Genomic DNA, 16,757 nt, shown 5'->3' with positions numbered 1-16,757 from the left:
AGGCAACCCGCTTATCGGGATTCATCAGAGGCCAAGGAAAATATATACATGGAGGTACAGGAGATGCTTGAACCAGGGGTGATCCAGCCATCGTATAGTCCATGAGCGTCCTCTGTTGTATTGGTTCCGAAGAAAGACAAGACAAAGCGGTTTTGCATAGACTACTGTCAGTTCAACGAGGTGACCGTGTCTGATGCCTATCCCCTGCCCCGAATTGATGCTCTGTTAGACAAGTTAGTTGGAGCAAAGTATATTTCCACCTCTGACTTGAGCAAGCGCTTCCTGAGGCTCAGGAACGGTCGCCATTCATCACCCCATTTGACCTGTTCGAAATTAAGTGCATGCCATTTGGGATGAAGATTGCGCCAGCCACCTTTCAGTGTGTGGTTGATTACCTGCTGGAAGGGTGTAAAGACTTTGCTCTGGATGACATTGCCATTTTCAGTAAATCCTGGGAGGATCATCTGAAACATGTAGGGCGAGTGTTGGCAAAAATTCAGTTGGCAGGTCTGACCATCAGAGCAGAGAATTGTCAAATGGGGATTCAGAGGTGCAGTACCTGGTTCATTGTGTGAGGGGAGATAGGGTTAAGCCAGAACCAGATAAGGTAGAGGCAAACCAAGACTGGCCCCGGCCCACAACCCAAAGAAAAGTACTGCCCTTCTTAGGGACCTCAGGCTATTACAGACATTTCGTCCCAGACTTTAGCACTTTAGCGAAGCCCCTGACAGATCTCACTAAAAAGAAACTCCCCAAAGTAGTTGACTGGACACCCGTTTGTGACCTGGCATTTCAGTCATTAAAGGAAGCCCAGGTTCGTGCTCCAATACTGTTGGTTCCCAATTATGACAAGGACTTTATTGTGCAAACTGATGCGTTACAGTATGGACTGGGAGCAGTACTTAGCCAGGTGGGACCAGATGGGCAGGAGCACCCTTGGCCTATTTGAGCAGAAAACTGGTGAACCGGGAGGTGGGGTATGCCACAATTGAGAAGGAGTGTTTGACCATTGTTTGGGTGGTAAAAAAGCTTTATCCTTATTTGTATGGATGACATTTTACTGTGGTGACTGATCATAATCCTATAAAGTGGATATGTCACGAACGCCCAGCCTGTCCCAGATACAGCAATCTGAACAGCTGGCCATGACTGGTGTTACCTTAGTTAAATAACAATAAATACACCTTTTCTGCCTCCACAAAGGATTTAATATGGTGTCCTTACGTTCACCAGAACCACTTATTGATGTTTCACATACACCGGTAGCATGAGCCTCCTTGGGCTTCGTAATTTAACAAAGAATCACTGAGACATATGCTAGATTAAATATGTTTAATATGAAAAATATTTCCAAGGCTTATTTGCAAAAAAGTAATAAACAGACATACAATAAATTGCACAAATGAGTTTCAGAAAATAAAATAGGAAATAAAACCAGAATCCCTACTTACACGTTTCCGGAATTGGCGCGTGAGGAATACACATTGAGAAGTATGGCACATTTCAGTCATAATAGACCTTCTTCAAGAAATGTACAAAATTATTGTCTAAGCAGAAGATTTTAAACCATTTTTCCACATAACCTTCATCTCCCAAATGAGCTAGGGATGTCCGGAGATCGGAATGTTCACAAGACTTTGGGTTCTCACCTCTGCTCTTTCTGCCTGGCTAAGCCTAACTCCTTTGCATACACAAACTACTCAGATATCTGTCTCTGGGCCTGGCTAGTTTTAAAAGATGAATGGCACTTGCATAGGTTCAAACTCATATCATCTAGCAAAGCACACATTGAGATTACATTACAGGGTTACATACAATATACATTGTCATACATGAATTCAACAGAAAATTGCAATAAGTCATTAGATATGCTACATAGTCGCCACACCTCCCCCTAACCTAGGGCACAGAGAACTGTGACCTGTTACTGTTTCTACTACGTTCACCACTTCTGCCCCTTGGCGCGAGAGGCCATCTGCGTTTCCATGTTCTGCGCCCTTTCAGTGCTGAGTGGTGAAGTTATATTGCTGCAAAATGAAACTCCATCTTAACAGCTTTCCATTATTCCCAGAAACTCTACAGCACAGCACAGGACTGAAACGCTATAACCGGCAGAGAGGCTAAGCCCTCCCTGCCTTAAATACAAAAACCAACCAATCAGGGCTTCGTCCTGAAAGTCCTCAGGTGCAGATTAATTAATTAACTGCATCAGCCGACAGGCTGTGGCGATCCTCCGCTCATGCGCCTGGCTGCTCTGATTGCCTGGGCACAACGGTATTTATTTCGGCGTCCGGCCGTTGCCCTGGAAGCATCCCGGTCGTCATGGAGACGGCCGAGATGCCAGGAAGAGGGGTAGTGAGTCGCGGCCGCCGCGGTTCTTACCAAGCAGGTGAAGTTATAAGTAGAAACAGTTTTGATCAGGTCAATGAGACAACTACAGAGACAGCGCTCACAGAGACAACAGTTACAGAGACATTAACCTCAGAAGCAGCAACTACAGGGACAGTAACTGCAGACAGTTTTATCCCTCATCATCTCTCCCAGATCAGGTAAGTGCTGTAGACCTGAATATCACACGCATCTCCTATTATATGTAAGTCCTGGCCAGGTGAAAAAAACAAAACATAAAGAAAATCTTGGTTGACTCAAGAGTGGAGGGATTGTTGAAGTCAGCTAATTGGATAAAGTCATTTCAATTAATAGCTAACACCTTGGTTGTCTTTGTCTGAAAATTATGCGTATAGCAAGCTGCGGCATAGAGAAGGGTATTCAGCCGTAACACGTGGCAACAACAGGTTTTATACATTTACACACGTTCACACGAACATGCACATTTATAATTAGTACACATTAATAGTAGTTGCAACACATAGCTATTAACGTTGAATTGTAGCAATGTTTATGGTTAATAATATAAATTATATACATCTTTGTGAAATCAAAGGTTCAGGTTACAGGAAACATGTTGTGTTTAGTATCATTTTAATCCCCTATTCATCCGCAGTTGTCCGGTTCATTCACTGAAGGAATCGCACATTGCATACTCTAGTTATCGATGATAGGGAATAAATGTTTAATATGATATTGTCTGTGTAGTGTAAATAGACTAGTTTAAACTGGATTCTTGGTGGGATAATCAGAGTGCATCTCCTGGAGAGCTGACCCCCACCTTGGGATAATTTTGTTTCAACTGGCCTATGACTTGCAGTACACTGGACACTCCTGAAGCCTGGACCTATAGAAGCAAGCCACATCATCTGCATTGTTTCACTGTATTCACTGACTGTATATAAGCAGGGGCTCTGGACTCAGTGAACAGTCTACTTGACCACAGCCATCAGACCTGAATGACTGTACACTGGATCCATGGCGCCTGCGATAAGTAACGGCTGTACTAATTTTATTATGATTGTTATTCTGTTACTTTTGGCTATCAAATCACATTGTGCTTTGGAACCACATTACGGCAATCAACAATCGTTATTGGATAGCAACTAGACAGGCATAACAGGATCGATATTCCTTACTCATTTATCCTCCATCAGTGGATAGAGACCGAGCTATTAGGACTAGATCCTGAGACACATGGACGGACATGATGCAAAACTAACGCTTTACCTGTCAGGATACAGACTGTAATAGGAAATTCATTGAACTGTTATAACTAATTGTGTGATCATTTTTAACCAATATTGATAAGAATAGTATACCAGTAATGTATGATCATGTTGTATTATTACAATAGATAATGTCACATAAATGGATATATATGGGTTTAGTGTGCTGGATCAGCCACCATTACACAGTGAGTTGTTCCTCTGGAGGACAGCAGACAAGGACAGACAGCAGCTAGCAGGGAATACTATGTATCTGTCCTACTACTGAGCAATCACTGATTGGCAGTAAGACCCTGTGTTTATATTGCAGTACAGGTAAAACAGACATAACTGATACATTTGCTGTATGATAATAATGATAACTGGTCTTTGCCGTGTTTTTAATATTGGTCATATTGTCAGTACAGCATGACCCCTAAATATCACCTCTGGTTCCATCTTCTAAAAAATAGAAGAGTTTAGAATATTTTTGTTACTGTAGAAATATTAGTTCTACACCCAAAAACAGAATCTCCACAGTTATCAACATCAGTTTTTATTCAGCATCAAGTGTTATAGAAACAGCTGCCAGTAACATACATGGTAATTACAGATATTGTGTGGTCCTTCAGTCTACACACAGGTTAGTGCTGATTTGGATCACTATCGACTATAAAATAAATACTTATGCAGGACCTTTACATACTTATTTAAAAAAAAGGTGTGAAGAACACAGATGTGCTGTATCCCATAGCAACCAGGTGTCAACTACTAACAGCCTGATGTCATCAAACAAACAAATATAATGACCTGATTGGTTGTCATCAGATACAGAACCAGGGTTTAACTTGCACCATTTACTAAATAACCCTTTCTAAGTACATAGTTCTCATGACGGAGGGAGGTAAGACAGCAATAGATCAGTATGAGGAAAGAATAAGGGGATATAAGAGATCAATAGGAGCACATGTAGTATGAAACAGGGCAGTGTGCAGTGTTCCTGTAGAAATGTTCTCTACTCATAGTTCTGCTGGTTGTAGTAGGAATCCCAGTACTGAGAAGAGATGCTGATCCGCTCTACTAGACAGAAAGCTCTTTGTTCTACTAGTCCCAACAACTGCACAAGATGAACAGCAGTATATTACAGAGCTCAGCCAGGTCTCCCACATGGTCATTGTCTATCTGTATACTGCAGCTCTAGTTAATAACATGGAGACCATCCCAGGAGAAAATACCCCAAGTACCCATTCCAGACAGCTCTAGTCTACCGACATATAACATGGCTTTGATGTTATATGAAACCCGCCACAGTGAGAGAATAAAAATCATGTGTCCCCTGTATGGATATTATGGTGATATAATAAAATAACCTGCTTCTGATATATATATATATATATATGCTACATTCAGATCCTCTAAGTAACTCTCTAATGTGAATCCTGTTTTTATTTTATTATAAAACTTGCTACATTCAGAGTATCAAAATAGTTTTTCTCCTGTGTGAATCCTCTAGTGTTCAACGATATTTGAATTCTGGATAAAACACTTGCTACATTAAAAACATTTAAATGGTTTCTCTCGTGTGAATCCTCTGATGTCTATTACGATGGGACATATCACTAAAACACTTGCTACAGTTAGAGCATTTAAATGGTTTCTCTCCTGTGTGAATCCTCTGATGTGTATTAAGGCTTGACTTGTTGGCAAAACATTTGCTACATTCTGAGCACTTAAATGGTTTCTCTCCTGTGTGAATTCTCTGATGTGTATTAAGGCTTGACTTGCTGGCAAAGCAATTGCTACATTCTGAGCACTTAAATGGTTTCTCTCCTGTATGAATTCTCTGATGTCTAATAAGATCTGACGTGGTGGTAAAACAACTACTACCTTCTGAGCATTTAAATGGTTTCTCTCCTGTGTGAATTCTCTGATGTTTATTAAGATCTGCCTTGGTGGTAAAACAATTGCTACATTCAGAGCATTTAAATGGTTTCTGTCCTGTGTGATATCTCTGATGTCGGTTAAAAACTGACTTGTCACTAAAACACTTGCTACATTCAGAGCATTTAAATGGTTTCTCTCCTGTGTGAATCCTCTGATGTGTATTAAGGCTTGACTTGTTGGCAAAACATTTGCTACATTCTGAGCACTTAAATGGTTTCTCTCCTGTGTGAATTCTCTGATGTCTAATAAGATCTGACGTAGTGGTAAAACAACTACTACATTCCGAGCACTTAAATGGTTTCTCTCCTGTGTGAATTCTCTGATGTGTATTAAGATCTGCCTTGGTGGTAAAACAACTACTACATTCCGAGCATTTAAATGGTTTCTGTCCCGTGTGAATTCTCTGATGTCTGTTAAGATGTGACTTGTCGCTAAAACACTTGGTACATTCAGAGCATTTAAATGGTTTCTGTCCAGTGTGAATCCTCTGATGTGTTATAAGATTTGAAATTTGTGTAAAGCACTTACTACATTCAGAGCATTTAAATGGTTTCTCTCCTGTGTGCATCCTCTGATGTGCAACAAGTTTTGACTTCTGGGTAAAACAATTGCTACATTCAGAGCATTTAAACAGTTTTTCGCCTGTGTGAATCTTCTGATGTATTACAAGATATGACATGTAGCTAAAACACTTGGTACATTCAGAGCATTTAAATGGTTTCTGTCCTGTGTGATTCTTCTGATGTGTAAATAGACTTGAAATATGTGTAAAACACTTACTACACTCAGAGCATTTAAATGGTTTCTCTCCTGTGTGCATCCTCTGATGTGCAACAAGTTTTGACTTCTGGCTAAAACACTTGCTACATTCAGAGCATTTAAATTGTTTCTGTCCTGTGTGATTCTTCTGATGTGTTAATAGACTTGAAATATGTGTAAAACACTTGTTACATTCAGAGCATTTAAATGGTTTCTCTCCTGTGTGAATACTCTGATGTGTACTAAGATGTGATTTGTTGGTAAAACACTTGCTACATTCTGAGCATTTAAATGGTTTCTCTCCTGTGTGAATTCTCAGATGTGTATTAAGATGTGACTTGTTGGTAAAACACTTGCTACATTCAGAGCATTTAAATGGTTTCTCTCCTGTGTGAATCTTCTGATGTTTGATCATTTGTGATTTAAATGTAAAACGTTTGTCACATTCAGAGCACAGATGAGGTTTCTCTTCTGTGATATTCATCATATATTTGATGTGTAACGACTTAGTTTCAGAAAGTTTCTCCTATTCTTAAAGTGAAAATAGCTTGTGGGACTCCTCTATATTTTAAGAAGAATCATCATGTGTAATATATATGACTTGTAGATGAGGTTATTTTTGGAACACGCAGATGTTTAGAGAACAAGGTCCTTCCTGAGAAATTTTCCGTTTTGAGTGGGAATTCACCTGCAAGAAAAAAGTATATTAATATTTAAAAGCCTAATGAGTACTCTAATCAGTCTATTTTAACTGAAGTTGTGTTATATTGTGTAAGGAACACGTAAATATTTTATACACAAATATGACCCAGTCATTGACCATTGTTTTCATTTTTGAGTATGTGGCCACATTGCCGTGTCCCAATTGCCAGTCAAATGGGCAGTACAGAGACCTCTATCCTCCTGCAGATACCAATAATTACTAAGATAATGTACAAGGTCTATAATTGATTCTGTAAATATTTGTATAATCATCACATACTAACCTCAAACTCACCAATTATATACACTTTCCAAACATGGGTAACACATGCCTCCAATCCTGTCATATCTGTGGCCAGTCCATGCACCAGGATCCCAGAATTTTATCCGCACTAATCATAATAATGGGGATAATTAGAACATCTTCCAAATATTCTGCTCCGTTCTATTACAATACAATATCTATAACATAATATCTACAAATATTTGTGTATGTCTCAATATCTTCTAATGCAAAATATATGTGGGGACTATCTTTTGTGCTACAAAGCTGCTCAGACCTTGCATAGACTGCATGTGTGTATTCCAGTAAACACAGGGCCTGATCAACCACTAGACTGGGGTGCTGGGTCTCGGGGGGGAGTGAAGGGTGCGGTCTGCCGGTTTTTATTTATTTTTTTATTTTATTCATTCGCTTTTTTGCATATATTTTTTGGGGGGAGGGGGTCGTTGCAACGCTCAAGGGGGTGGAGGTAGCTTGTTGCTGTATGGGCACCCACAATACTGTGCAGCAGACAGGAAGCAGGAAGTCTTCACTTCCTGTCTGCTGATCTGAGGAGCGAGGAGCGAAGCTGGCCAGCACAACTACAGGTAAGTGAGATAGGGACTGCCATGCAACTCTATAGGGAGGGAGAGGGGGAGGGACTGCCATGCAAATCTATAGGGAGGAGGAGGGGGACTGGCATGCAACTCTATAGGGAGGGAGAGGGGGGGACTGGCATGCAACTCTATAGGGCGGGACTGCCATGCAACTCTATAGGGAGGGAGAGGGGGAGGGACTGCCATGCAAATCTATAGAGAGGGGGAGGGGGGACTGTAATGCAAATCTATAGGGAGGGTGAGGGGGGACTGGCATGCAAATCTATAGGGAAGGAGAGAGGGGGACTGGCATGCAAATCTATAGGGAGGGAGAGGGGGGGGGTGACAGAATGAACCGCCTATGCCACCCTGTCTGTTGTGCTGGGAACTGGCTGGACTTACTTTGCCACCATTCCCTTTCGTTATCCAAAAAGCGCCCTCTTGCTGCAGTAGGAGGGGCTTACAAAGGCTGCCACCACTGGACTCCTTACCGGCATCCAATACCGGGTTTCTTCTGGGTAAATGACGCTGCTAGCGTGTCTCGTTGCTGGTGTACCTGGGCTGGTCCTCCTGACCACTTACTATGGATCAGGGATGCTGTGAATGGATTCCCCTGGCCTATCACATGGACCAGGGCTGCTGGGTAGCAGGCAGAGCAGTAGTACTGGAAACGCTTGGGTCCAAAACCTCAGAGACAGCCGGAGAACGGATTAGGTTTAGGGCTAATCTGTAGATCACAGGAATACGATATTGAAGATGGTTCCAAGCAGGTCATTGAAGCAAGATGGTTTATTTGCTCACACACACTGGTGGAAGATACCAGTGTGATCAGGTCAGATGAAAAATCAGAAGAACACTTACATGCTCCCAGAGCTCATCTTTTATACAGTTCAGAAATAGTCTATTTTTAGAAACAGGATATACTCTATTGACACAAACATGAATTTACATGCATTTCAAGGCTAACAAAATTTACACTTATCTATGAAATTCACTCTGGCAAAAGGCCACACAGCAACGACCCCTGCTGGACCTTTGGCCAGACCAGACATGACACATTATCACAAAACTTTGTTAGCACTTTTTGCTATCAGACTTCCTTGCACATATGCCTAATTGGAGGTTTCCACTAGTAACCTTACAAATCCTAAACAATGACACTTCCATACTAAATACATCCCAATACACACAAGACCTCCCTCCACAAAGGCCTATTGTATCAGATATATGCATCAGAAATAAGGCATATCCTTTAGTAAGGTTAAAACAGGAAAAAACAGTTTCTACCCTGGTTTCAGAAATAACGATTTCCTATATCACAATATACAAAAAAATAAGTGCCTATGCAGTTATATAAATATGCACCCTGCGCTATTTCCCTTCAAAATATTGATACCATAAGTTATTTATAATTGATTCAGTCACAGGGGGACTGGCATGCAAATCTATAGGGAGGGAGAGGGGGGAGACTGGCGTGCAAATCTATAGGGAGGGAGAGGGGGGAGACTGGCATGCAAATCTATAGGGAGGGGGACTGGGGACTGTAATGCACATCTATAAGGAGGGAGAAGGGGGGTGGGGGAATCTACCATACAAATCTATAGGGAGGGAGAAGGGGGGCTGCCATATAAGTCTATAGGGAGAGACAGCAGTTCTAAGTGGTTTTTATATTTTATTCTAGGAAATAGCATTACATACAATATATGTGCGTCAGATTACTATTTATATAGGTAAGAATAGTGTAATGTGATAGGTAGAAAACACAAACTATTAGTAAAGTGACATATTTACATTTATAAGTCAGGTCCACTTTCATCACACCTGTTCTGCTCTGTTTTCATGCACAGATCACAGCTGTGTGATCAGACCCAGGACCAGATTACAGAAGCACGTTTTTCATTTACCTCCCTCAGCTCAGTGAAGTGAATAAAATAAATGATGTCACAGAGGGGGCGGGAAGTTTAATATGGATTCTGTAACAGCCGCCTATGGTACTGCTTGGATAGAATAAACTTTGGTATAAGAATGCTGCCAGGGCTAACAGTGGTACAGTGTACCCCCCCCCCAGCCACCATGTAGCCAGCAAATATAAACAACAAAGGGTGGAAATCCGCGCTTCCTGAAATATCAGTGTGCTGCCAAGAGGGAAGATATAGGAGAAAGGTCCCAATCTCCAAGAGTAATACAAAGTCGGAGCTCCTGACAAAAGTGATGCTATCAAGAAGGAAATCAATTTGTTCTTGTGAGAGATCTGACTCTCTAAAATGGTTCGTACATGTCTGCAGCCTGCTTCATACTATATGATGGTATAGAGAGATACCACGTTGCAGGGGCGCACCGAGGATTGTCGGGGGGGGGGGGTTTCTCCCCGCCGACCCGAAAAAAAAAAAACCCAGAGAGAGAGCTGCTGCGCTCCGTTTCGCCAGCGCTGTCCTAAACAGCAGCCACGGCGCTGTCTAAGAAGCGTCTGCGGCGGTGCTTTATACAATACAGCACCGCCGCGGACGCTTCTTTGACAGCGCCGCGGCTGCTGTATAGGACAGTGGCCACTTAGTTAACGCAGGGGGGGGTTTCTAGAGACTCAGAAACTCCCCCTGCGTGCGCCACTGTGTTGCATGTCATAAAAAAGTATTTGGACTCACATTTAATATACTTTAAGACTTCCAGTAGGTGGCCAGTGTCTCTCAGGTAACTGTTCTGCTGTAATACCAAAGGTTGTAAAAAATGATCTATGTAACTTGAGAGATTAGTAGTAAGGGACCCGTCCCCAGGTATAGTGTGGCCCCCCCCCCCAGCCACCATGTAGCCAGCAAATATAAAGAACAAAGGGTGGAAATCTGCGCTTCCTGAAATATCAGTATGCTGCCAAGAGGGAAGATATAGGAGAAAGGTCCCAATCTCCAAGAGTAATACAAAGTCGGAGCTCCTGACAAAAGTGATGCTATCAAGAAGGAAATCAATTTGTTCTTGTGGGAGATCTGACTCTCTCTCTAAAATGGTTTGTACATGTCTGCAGCCTGCTTCATGCTATATGATGGTATATAGAGATACCACGTTGCATGCCATAAGCAAGTAATTGGACTCACATTTAATATCCTTTAGGACTTCCAGTAGGTGGCCAGTGTCTCTTTTAGGTAACTGTTCTGCTGTAATACCAAAGGTTGTAAAAAATGATCTATGTAACTTGAGAGATTAATAGTAAGGGACCCGACCCCAGAAACAAGTGGTCTACCTGGTGGGTTCAATACTTATGCCAACTATCAGACTCTACCACAACTCACACACAGCAATTCGCTGTCGGTTGCTATAAGTGTAACCACGGACGCGTGCGCATGCGCCCGCCAAACCCTGAAGTGTACGAACCAGACACAGATAATCTATACGAACAGAAGAACACTGTACGAGAGCTTTGGAGTCTCCCTAGTATCGGAGACAAGAAGCTGAACAGACGGAGGTAAGAGGTTGATTAAAGACCGGTTAATCCGGCTTCACTTCATTCATCTCATTTACTTCAAACAACGTTCTGGTACATTTGGAATATAGATGTCTATGATTTTTTACACTATTGAACATCCCGGGTCTACTTGGTGAACCCTCAAATATTGCCTACCGCTACTGCAATTAGGGCCGGCCAGGTCCAGGACTATCCACATATCTGGAACTTTGAGAGAAATCTCTCTCCTACTAAGATTATTAGACATTTGAAAAGGTTTTCCAAGTACTTTTGTTCTTACTTATACTTGTGAGATTGATGAGTAATAGAACAGCTCAATAGACATTGGGATACCAGATACTGCTGACGTATTTGCATACTTTTAATGGCTTATTATTGTGTCTGAACGCATTAAGCATTGAACAATTATTGTTTACAGGTTGTAATGGTCCGGACCATATATTCTTGAATCATTATTACATACTTGCCAACTCTCCCGGGCGAGTGTGGCAATCTCCCGAATTTTGCCCACTTCACTAGGAAGTGCCCCACTTTCCCGGTGAATCGCGGTGTTTGGCTCCTCCCCCCGCTGTCAACTGATGCGGTTGCATCATGATGTCACAGGGGCGGGGTCAAAATGATGCGATTTTGGCCATCCCGCCCCCCTCACGCCCCCCTCCACTGGCTGGCTCCCGGGGGGGGGGGGGGGGGGCTGAAGAAAGTTGGCAAGTATGCATTATTATAATAAATTGTTTTATTCATAAAACATACAAGTGGACCTCTGTGTCCAAAGAGATTTTGCACCTGTGAGCTCCGACTTTGTATTAGCCAGCAAATATGTCCAACTCACAGAAGAGAATGTTTATGTGGGGATAAGTCAGCCATACTTCTCCTCTGAAGTGAAGCCACACAGAGTACACCCAGCTCACACTTATATTTGACACATGCAACACTATGAAATTCCATATCTGTAAAATAAGACAGATTTTACCAAATTGTAAAAGAAATATCACTTTCACAAAAATCTCATCCCTGATTCAAGACCCTGCTTGACAACTTCTTCAATATTGAGGCAGGCAGTGGTGGGGTGCAGTATGTATGTATGATCTGGCAGGCAGTGGTGGGGTGCAGTATGTATGTATGATCTGCCAGGCAGTGGTGGGGTGCAGTATGTATGTATGATCTGGCAGGCAGTGGTAGGGTGCAGTATGTATGATCAGGCAGGCAGTGGTGGGGTGCAGTATGTATGTATGATCTGGCAGGCAGTGGTGGGGTGCAGTATGTATGTATGTATGATCTGGCAGGCAGTGGTGGGGTGCAGTATATATGTATGATCTGGCAGGCAGTGGTGGGGTGCAGTATGTATGTATGATCTGCCAGGCAGTGGTGGGGTGCAGTATGTATTTATGATCTGGCAGGCAGTGGTAGGGTGCAGTATGTATGATCAGGCAGGCAGTGGTGGGGTGCAGTATGTATGTATGATCTGGCAGGCAGTGGTGGGGTGCAGGATGTATGTATGATCTGGCAGGTAGTGGTGGGGTGCAGTATGTATGATCTGGCAGGCAGTGGTGGGGTGCAGTATGTATGTATGTTCTGGCAGGTAGTGGTGGGGTGCAGTATATATGTATGATCTAGCAGGCAGTGGTGGGGTGCAGGATGTATGTATGACCTGGCAGGCAGTGGTGGGGTGCAGTATGTATATATGATCTGGCAGGCAGTGGTGGGGTGCAGTATGTATGATCTGGCAGTCAGTGGTGGGGTGCAGTATGTATGTATGATCTGGCAGGCAGCGGTGGGGTGCAGTATGTATGTATGATCTGGCAGGCAGTGGTGGGGTGCAGTATGTATGTATGATCTGGCAGGCAGTGGTGGGGGTGCAGTATGTATGTACCAGCATCAGTCATGCACTGTATATATGTATATAACTCCTATGTGTACATTTACCTGAGTCAGACAGTTGCTCCTTGGAGTTTAGCAGTTTCCAGAGTGGCCGTGGTGCTGGCACAGAGGTGCTGTATGTCCAGCCTGGAGGAAATAGACCAAGATCACAGAACGGCTGGGGAAAGAGAGGAACACACATCCCGTTAATCAGGACCACCCCAATAACCATGCTTTACACACACGTAACCTCTGTCCACATGCTTTACACACACTTTACACACACACACTCACACGTCCCCTCTGTCCACATGCTTTACACAAACACACACACGTCCCCTCTGTCCACATGCTTTACACAAACACACACACGTCCCCTCTGTCCACCTGCTTTACACACACTTTACACACACTTTACACACACACACACGTACGTACCCTCTGTCCACATGCTTTACATACATGTACCCTCTATCCAAATGCATTACACACACATGTACCCCCTGTCCACATGTGTAAGGGTAAAATTTTATGATTATTGATTTAATATCTATCATATATTAAGCTTTAGAAACTAATATGTTATGCTATAACCTTAAGATAAATTAGCAGATATTATGCTCAGTTTTAAAGACAAATTATTCAAGGTTGGGAAACTTCACAGCAGGATGTTCCCATGAACAGAAACAGACCAAGGACACGCAGCAAAGTGAGACATTCTTTACAGATAAAACCCAAGGTCTGAAAGCTGGGGGCAGCACAAGTATATTGGCAGAACACCTGGAAAGTGATAACGCAGAAAGAAGAAAGAATTATTTGAACTTTATTGGAAAACTGCAATATATATAATTGTTGATTGACTTTCTTTCATAATCTACGGTTTTATAAATGGTTGTTCAGCATCTAATCCCCTAGACTTATATGTATAAATGTAGACGCTGAAGCGGTCTCAAATTGGAATAGAATAAAAGTTGCTCAGAATTATATCATACAGGAGTTGAGTATTTTTCTGCACACATGTACCCTCTATCCACATGCTTTACACAAACATGTACTCTATGTCTGCATGCTTTACACACACATGTACCCTCTATCCACATGCTTTACACAAACATGTACTCTATGTCTGCATGCTTTACACACACACGTACCCCTCTGTCCACATGCTTTACACACACGTACCCCTCTGTCCTCATGCTTTACAAACACACACGTCCCCCTCTGTGCCCATGCTTTACACATACACACGAGTACCCTCTGTGTACATGCTTTACTCACACACACACACACGCCCCCCCCCCCCTCAGTCTGCATGCTTTACACACACAACACACATACACGTCACTCTCTGTCCGCATGCTTTACACACACGTCACCCTCTGTCTACATGTTTTTACACACATACACACATCCCTGTCTTTCCACATGCTTTACACACACACACACACACACACACACACATATGTACCTTCTGTCCACATGCTTTACACAAACACACACACATACAAGTACATTCTGTCCACATGCTTTACAAACACACACACACATCACCCTCTGTCCACATGTTTTGAACATATGTTCTTGCACACGTCCCCTCTGTCCATATGCTTTGTACGCACGCACATGTCACCCTCTGTCCACATGCTTTACACGCACACGTCCCCCTCTGTCCACAAGCTTTGTACACATACCCTCTGTCCACATGCGTTCCAAACGCACGCACACCCTGTGTCCACATGCTTTACACACACACGTACCCTCTATCCACATGCGTAAAACACACACACTGTCAGTCCACATGCTTTACACACACACAGGTACCCTCTGTCCGAATGCTTTACAGACACACACACACACACACACACGTACCATCTGTCCACAAGTTTTACACACACAAACACATACCATCTGTCCACATGCTTTGCACACACACACGTACCATCTGTCCGCATGCGTTGCACAAACGCGCGCACACACGTCCACCTCTTCCCACTTGCTTTGCATGCGAACGTCCCCCTCTGTCCACATGCTTTGCATGAGCGCGCACACACATGCTTTACATGCACGCACACACACACACACACATCCCCCTCTGTCCACATGCTTTGCATGAGCGCGCACACACATGCCCCCCTCTGTCCACATGCTTTACACGCACGCTCGCACACGTCACCCTCTGTCCACATGCTTTATACACACACACATGTACCCTCTGTCCACATGCTTTGCGCAGGAGCACACGTCCTCCTATGTCCACATGCTTTGCACGCACTCGCGCCCACACACGTCCCCCTCTGTTCACATGCTTTGCATGCACACATCCCCCTCTGTCCACATGCTTTGCATGCACACACAGATGTCCCCCTCTGTTGACATGCTTTGCACACACACGCACGCACACACGTCCCCCTCTGTCCACATGCTTTGCACGCGCGCACACACACACGCCCCCCTCTGTCCACATGCTTTGTACGCAAGCACGCGTACACTCACGTCCCTCTCTGTCCCCATGCTTTACACACGTCACCCTCTGTCCACATGCTTTACACACACACACACACATCTCCCTCTTTCCACATTCTTTACATACACACACACGTCCCCCCTCTTTCCACATGCTTTACACACACACACACACACACAAGTACCCTCTGTCCACATGCTTTACACACACACACACACACACACACACACACACACACACACACACACACACACACACACACACACACAAGTACCCTCTGTCCACATGCTTTACAAACACACACACGTCCTCCTCTGTCCACATGCTTTGAACGCATGCGTTCACACACGTCCCCCTCAGTACACATGCTTTGCACGCACACACAGATGTCCTCCTCTGTCCACATGCTTTGTACGCACGCACACGTCCCTCTCTGTCTACATGCTTTGCGCGCACACACACGTCCCCCTCTGTCCACATTTTTTGCACGCGCGCGCACACACACACACGTCCCCCTCTTTCCACATTCTTTACACACACACACACACACACACACACACACACACAAGTACCCTCTGTCCACATGCTTTACAAACACACACACACACACGTCCCCCTCTGTCCACATGCTTTGAACACATGCGTTCACACACGTCCCCCTCAGTACACATGCTTTGCACGCATGCGTTCACACACGTCCCCCTCAGTACACATGCTTTGCACGCGCACACAGATGTCCTCCTCTGTCCACATGCTTTGTACGAACGCACACATCCCCTCTGTCTACAAGCTTTGCATGCGCACGTCCCCCTCTGTCTACATGCTTTGCGCGCACACACACACGTCCCCCTCTGTCTACATGCTTTGCGCGCACACACACGCCCCCCTCTGTCCACATTCTTTGCACGCGCACGCACACACACACGCCCCACTCAGTCCACATGCTTTACACGCACGCACACAGATGTCCCCCTCTGTCCACATGCTTTACACACATATCACCCTCTGTCCACATGCTTTACACACACATCACCCTTTGTCCACATGCTTTACACACACACACACACGCATCCCCCTCTGTCCACATGCTTTACACACACACACACACACGCGCCCCTCTGTC

At 43.9% G+C, this 16,757-nt stretch overlaps 2 protein-coding genes across 6 annotated transcripts in view; both read right to left on the bottom strand.

Moving 5' to 3' along the window:
- The window catches only part of LOC142151003 (uncharacterized), a 100,175-nt gene that overhangs the window by 46,247 nt on the left and 37,171 nt on the right, over positions 1 to 16,757 (bottom strand). The window contains exon 1 of one of the 3 annotated variants that reach the window (XM_075206258.1): positions 13,237 to 13,323. The exons of 1 other annotated variant lie outside the window; for it this stretch is intronic. The gene's annotated coding sequence lies outside the window, so the exon portion shown is untranslated. Of the gene's footprint in view, positions 1 to 12,142; positions 12,230 to 13,236; positions 13,324 to 16,757 lie in introns of those variants that run through there. One more of the 3 variants, XM_075206257.1, reaches the window with a different exon arrangement.
- Positions 4,137 to 16,757, bottom strand: part of LOC142150993 (uncharacterized) — a 103,594-nt gene continuing 90,973 nt past the window's right edge. For 2 of the 3 annotated variants that reach the window (XM_075206238.1, XM_075206240.1), the window contains exon 2: positions 4,137 to 6,987. In XM_075206238.1, the coding sequence (XP_075062339.1) occupies positions 5,161 to 6,786 (1,626 nt within the window). In that variant the 5' untranslated portion in view covers positions 6,787 to 6,987 and the 3' untranslated portion in view covers positions 4,137 to 5,160. Of the gene's footprint in view, positions 6,988 to 7,296; positions 7,394 to 13,236; positions 13,323 to 16,757 lie in introns of those variants that run through there. The other variant, XM_075206239.1, reaches the window with a different exon arrangement.

The sequence above is a fragment of the Mixophyes fleayi genome, chromosome 4, assembly GCF_038048845.1.
Source record: "Mixophyes fleayi isolate aMixFle1 chromosome 4, aMixFle1.hap1, whole genome shotgun sequence".
Taxonomy (NCBI): Eukaryota; Metazoa; Chordata; class Amphibia; order Anura; family Limnodynastidae; genus Mixophyes; species Mixophyes fleayi.
This window is presented reverse-complemented; position numbering and strand designations above follow the sequence as displayed.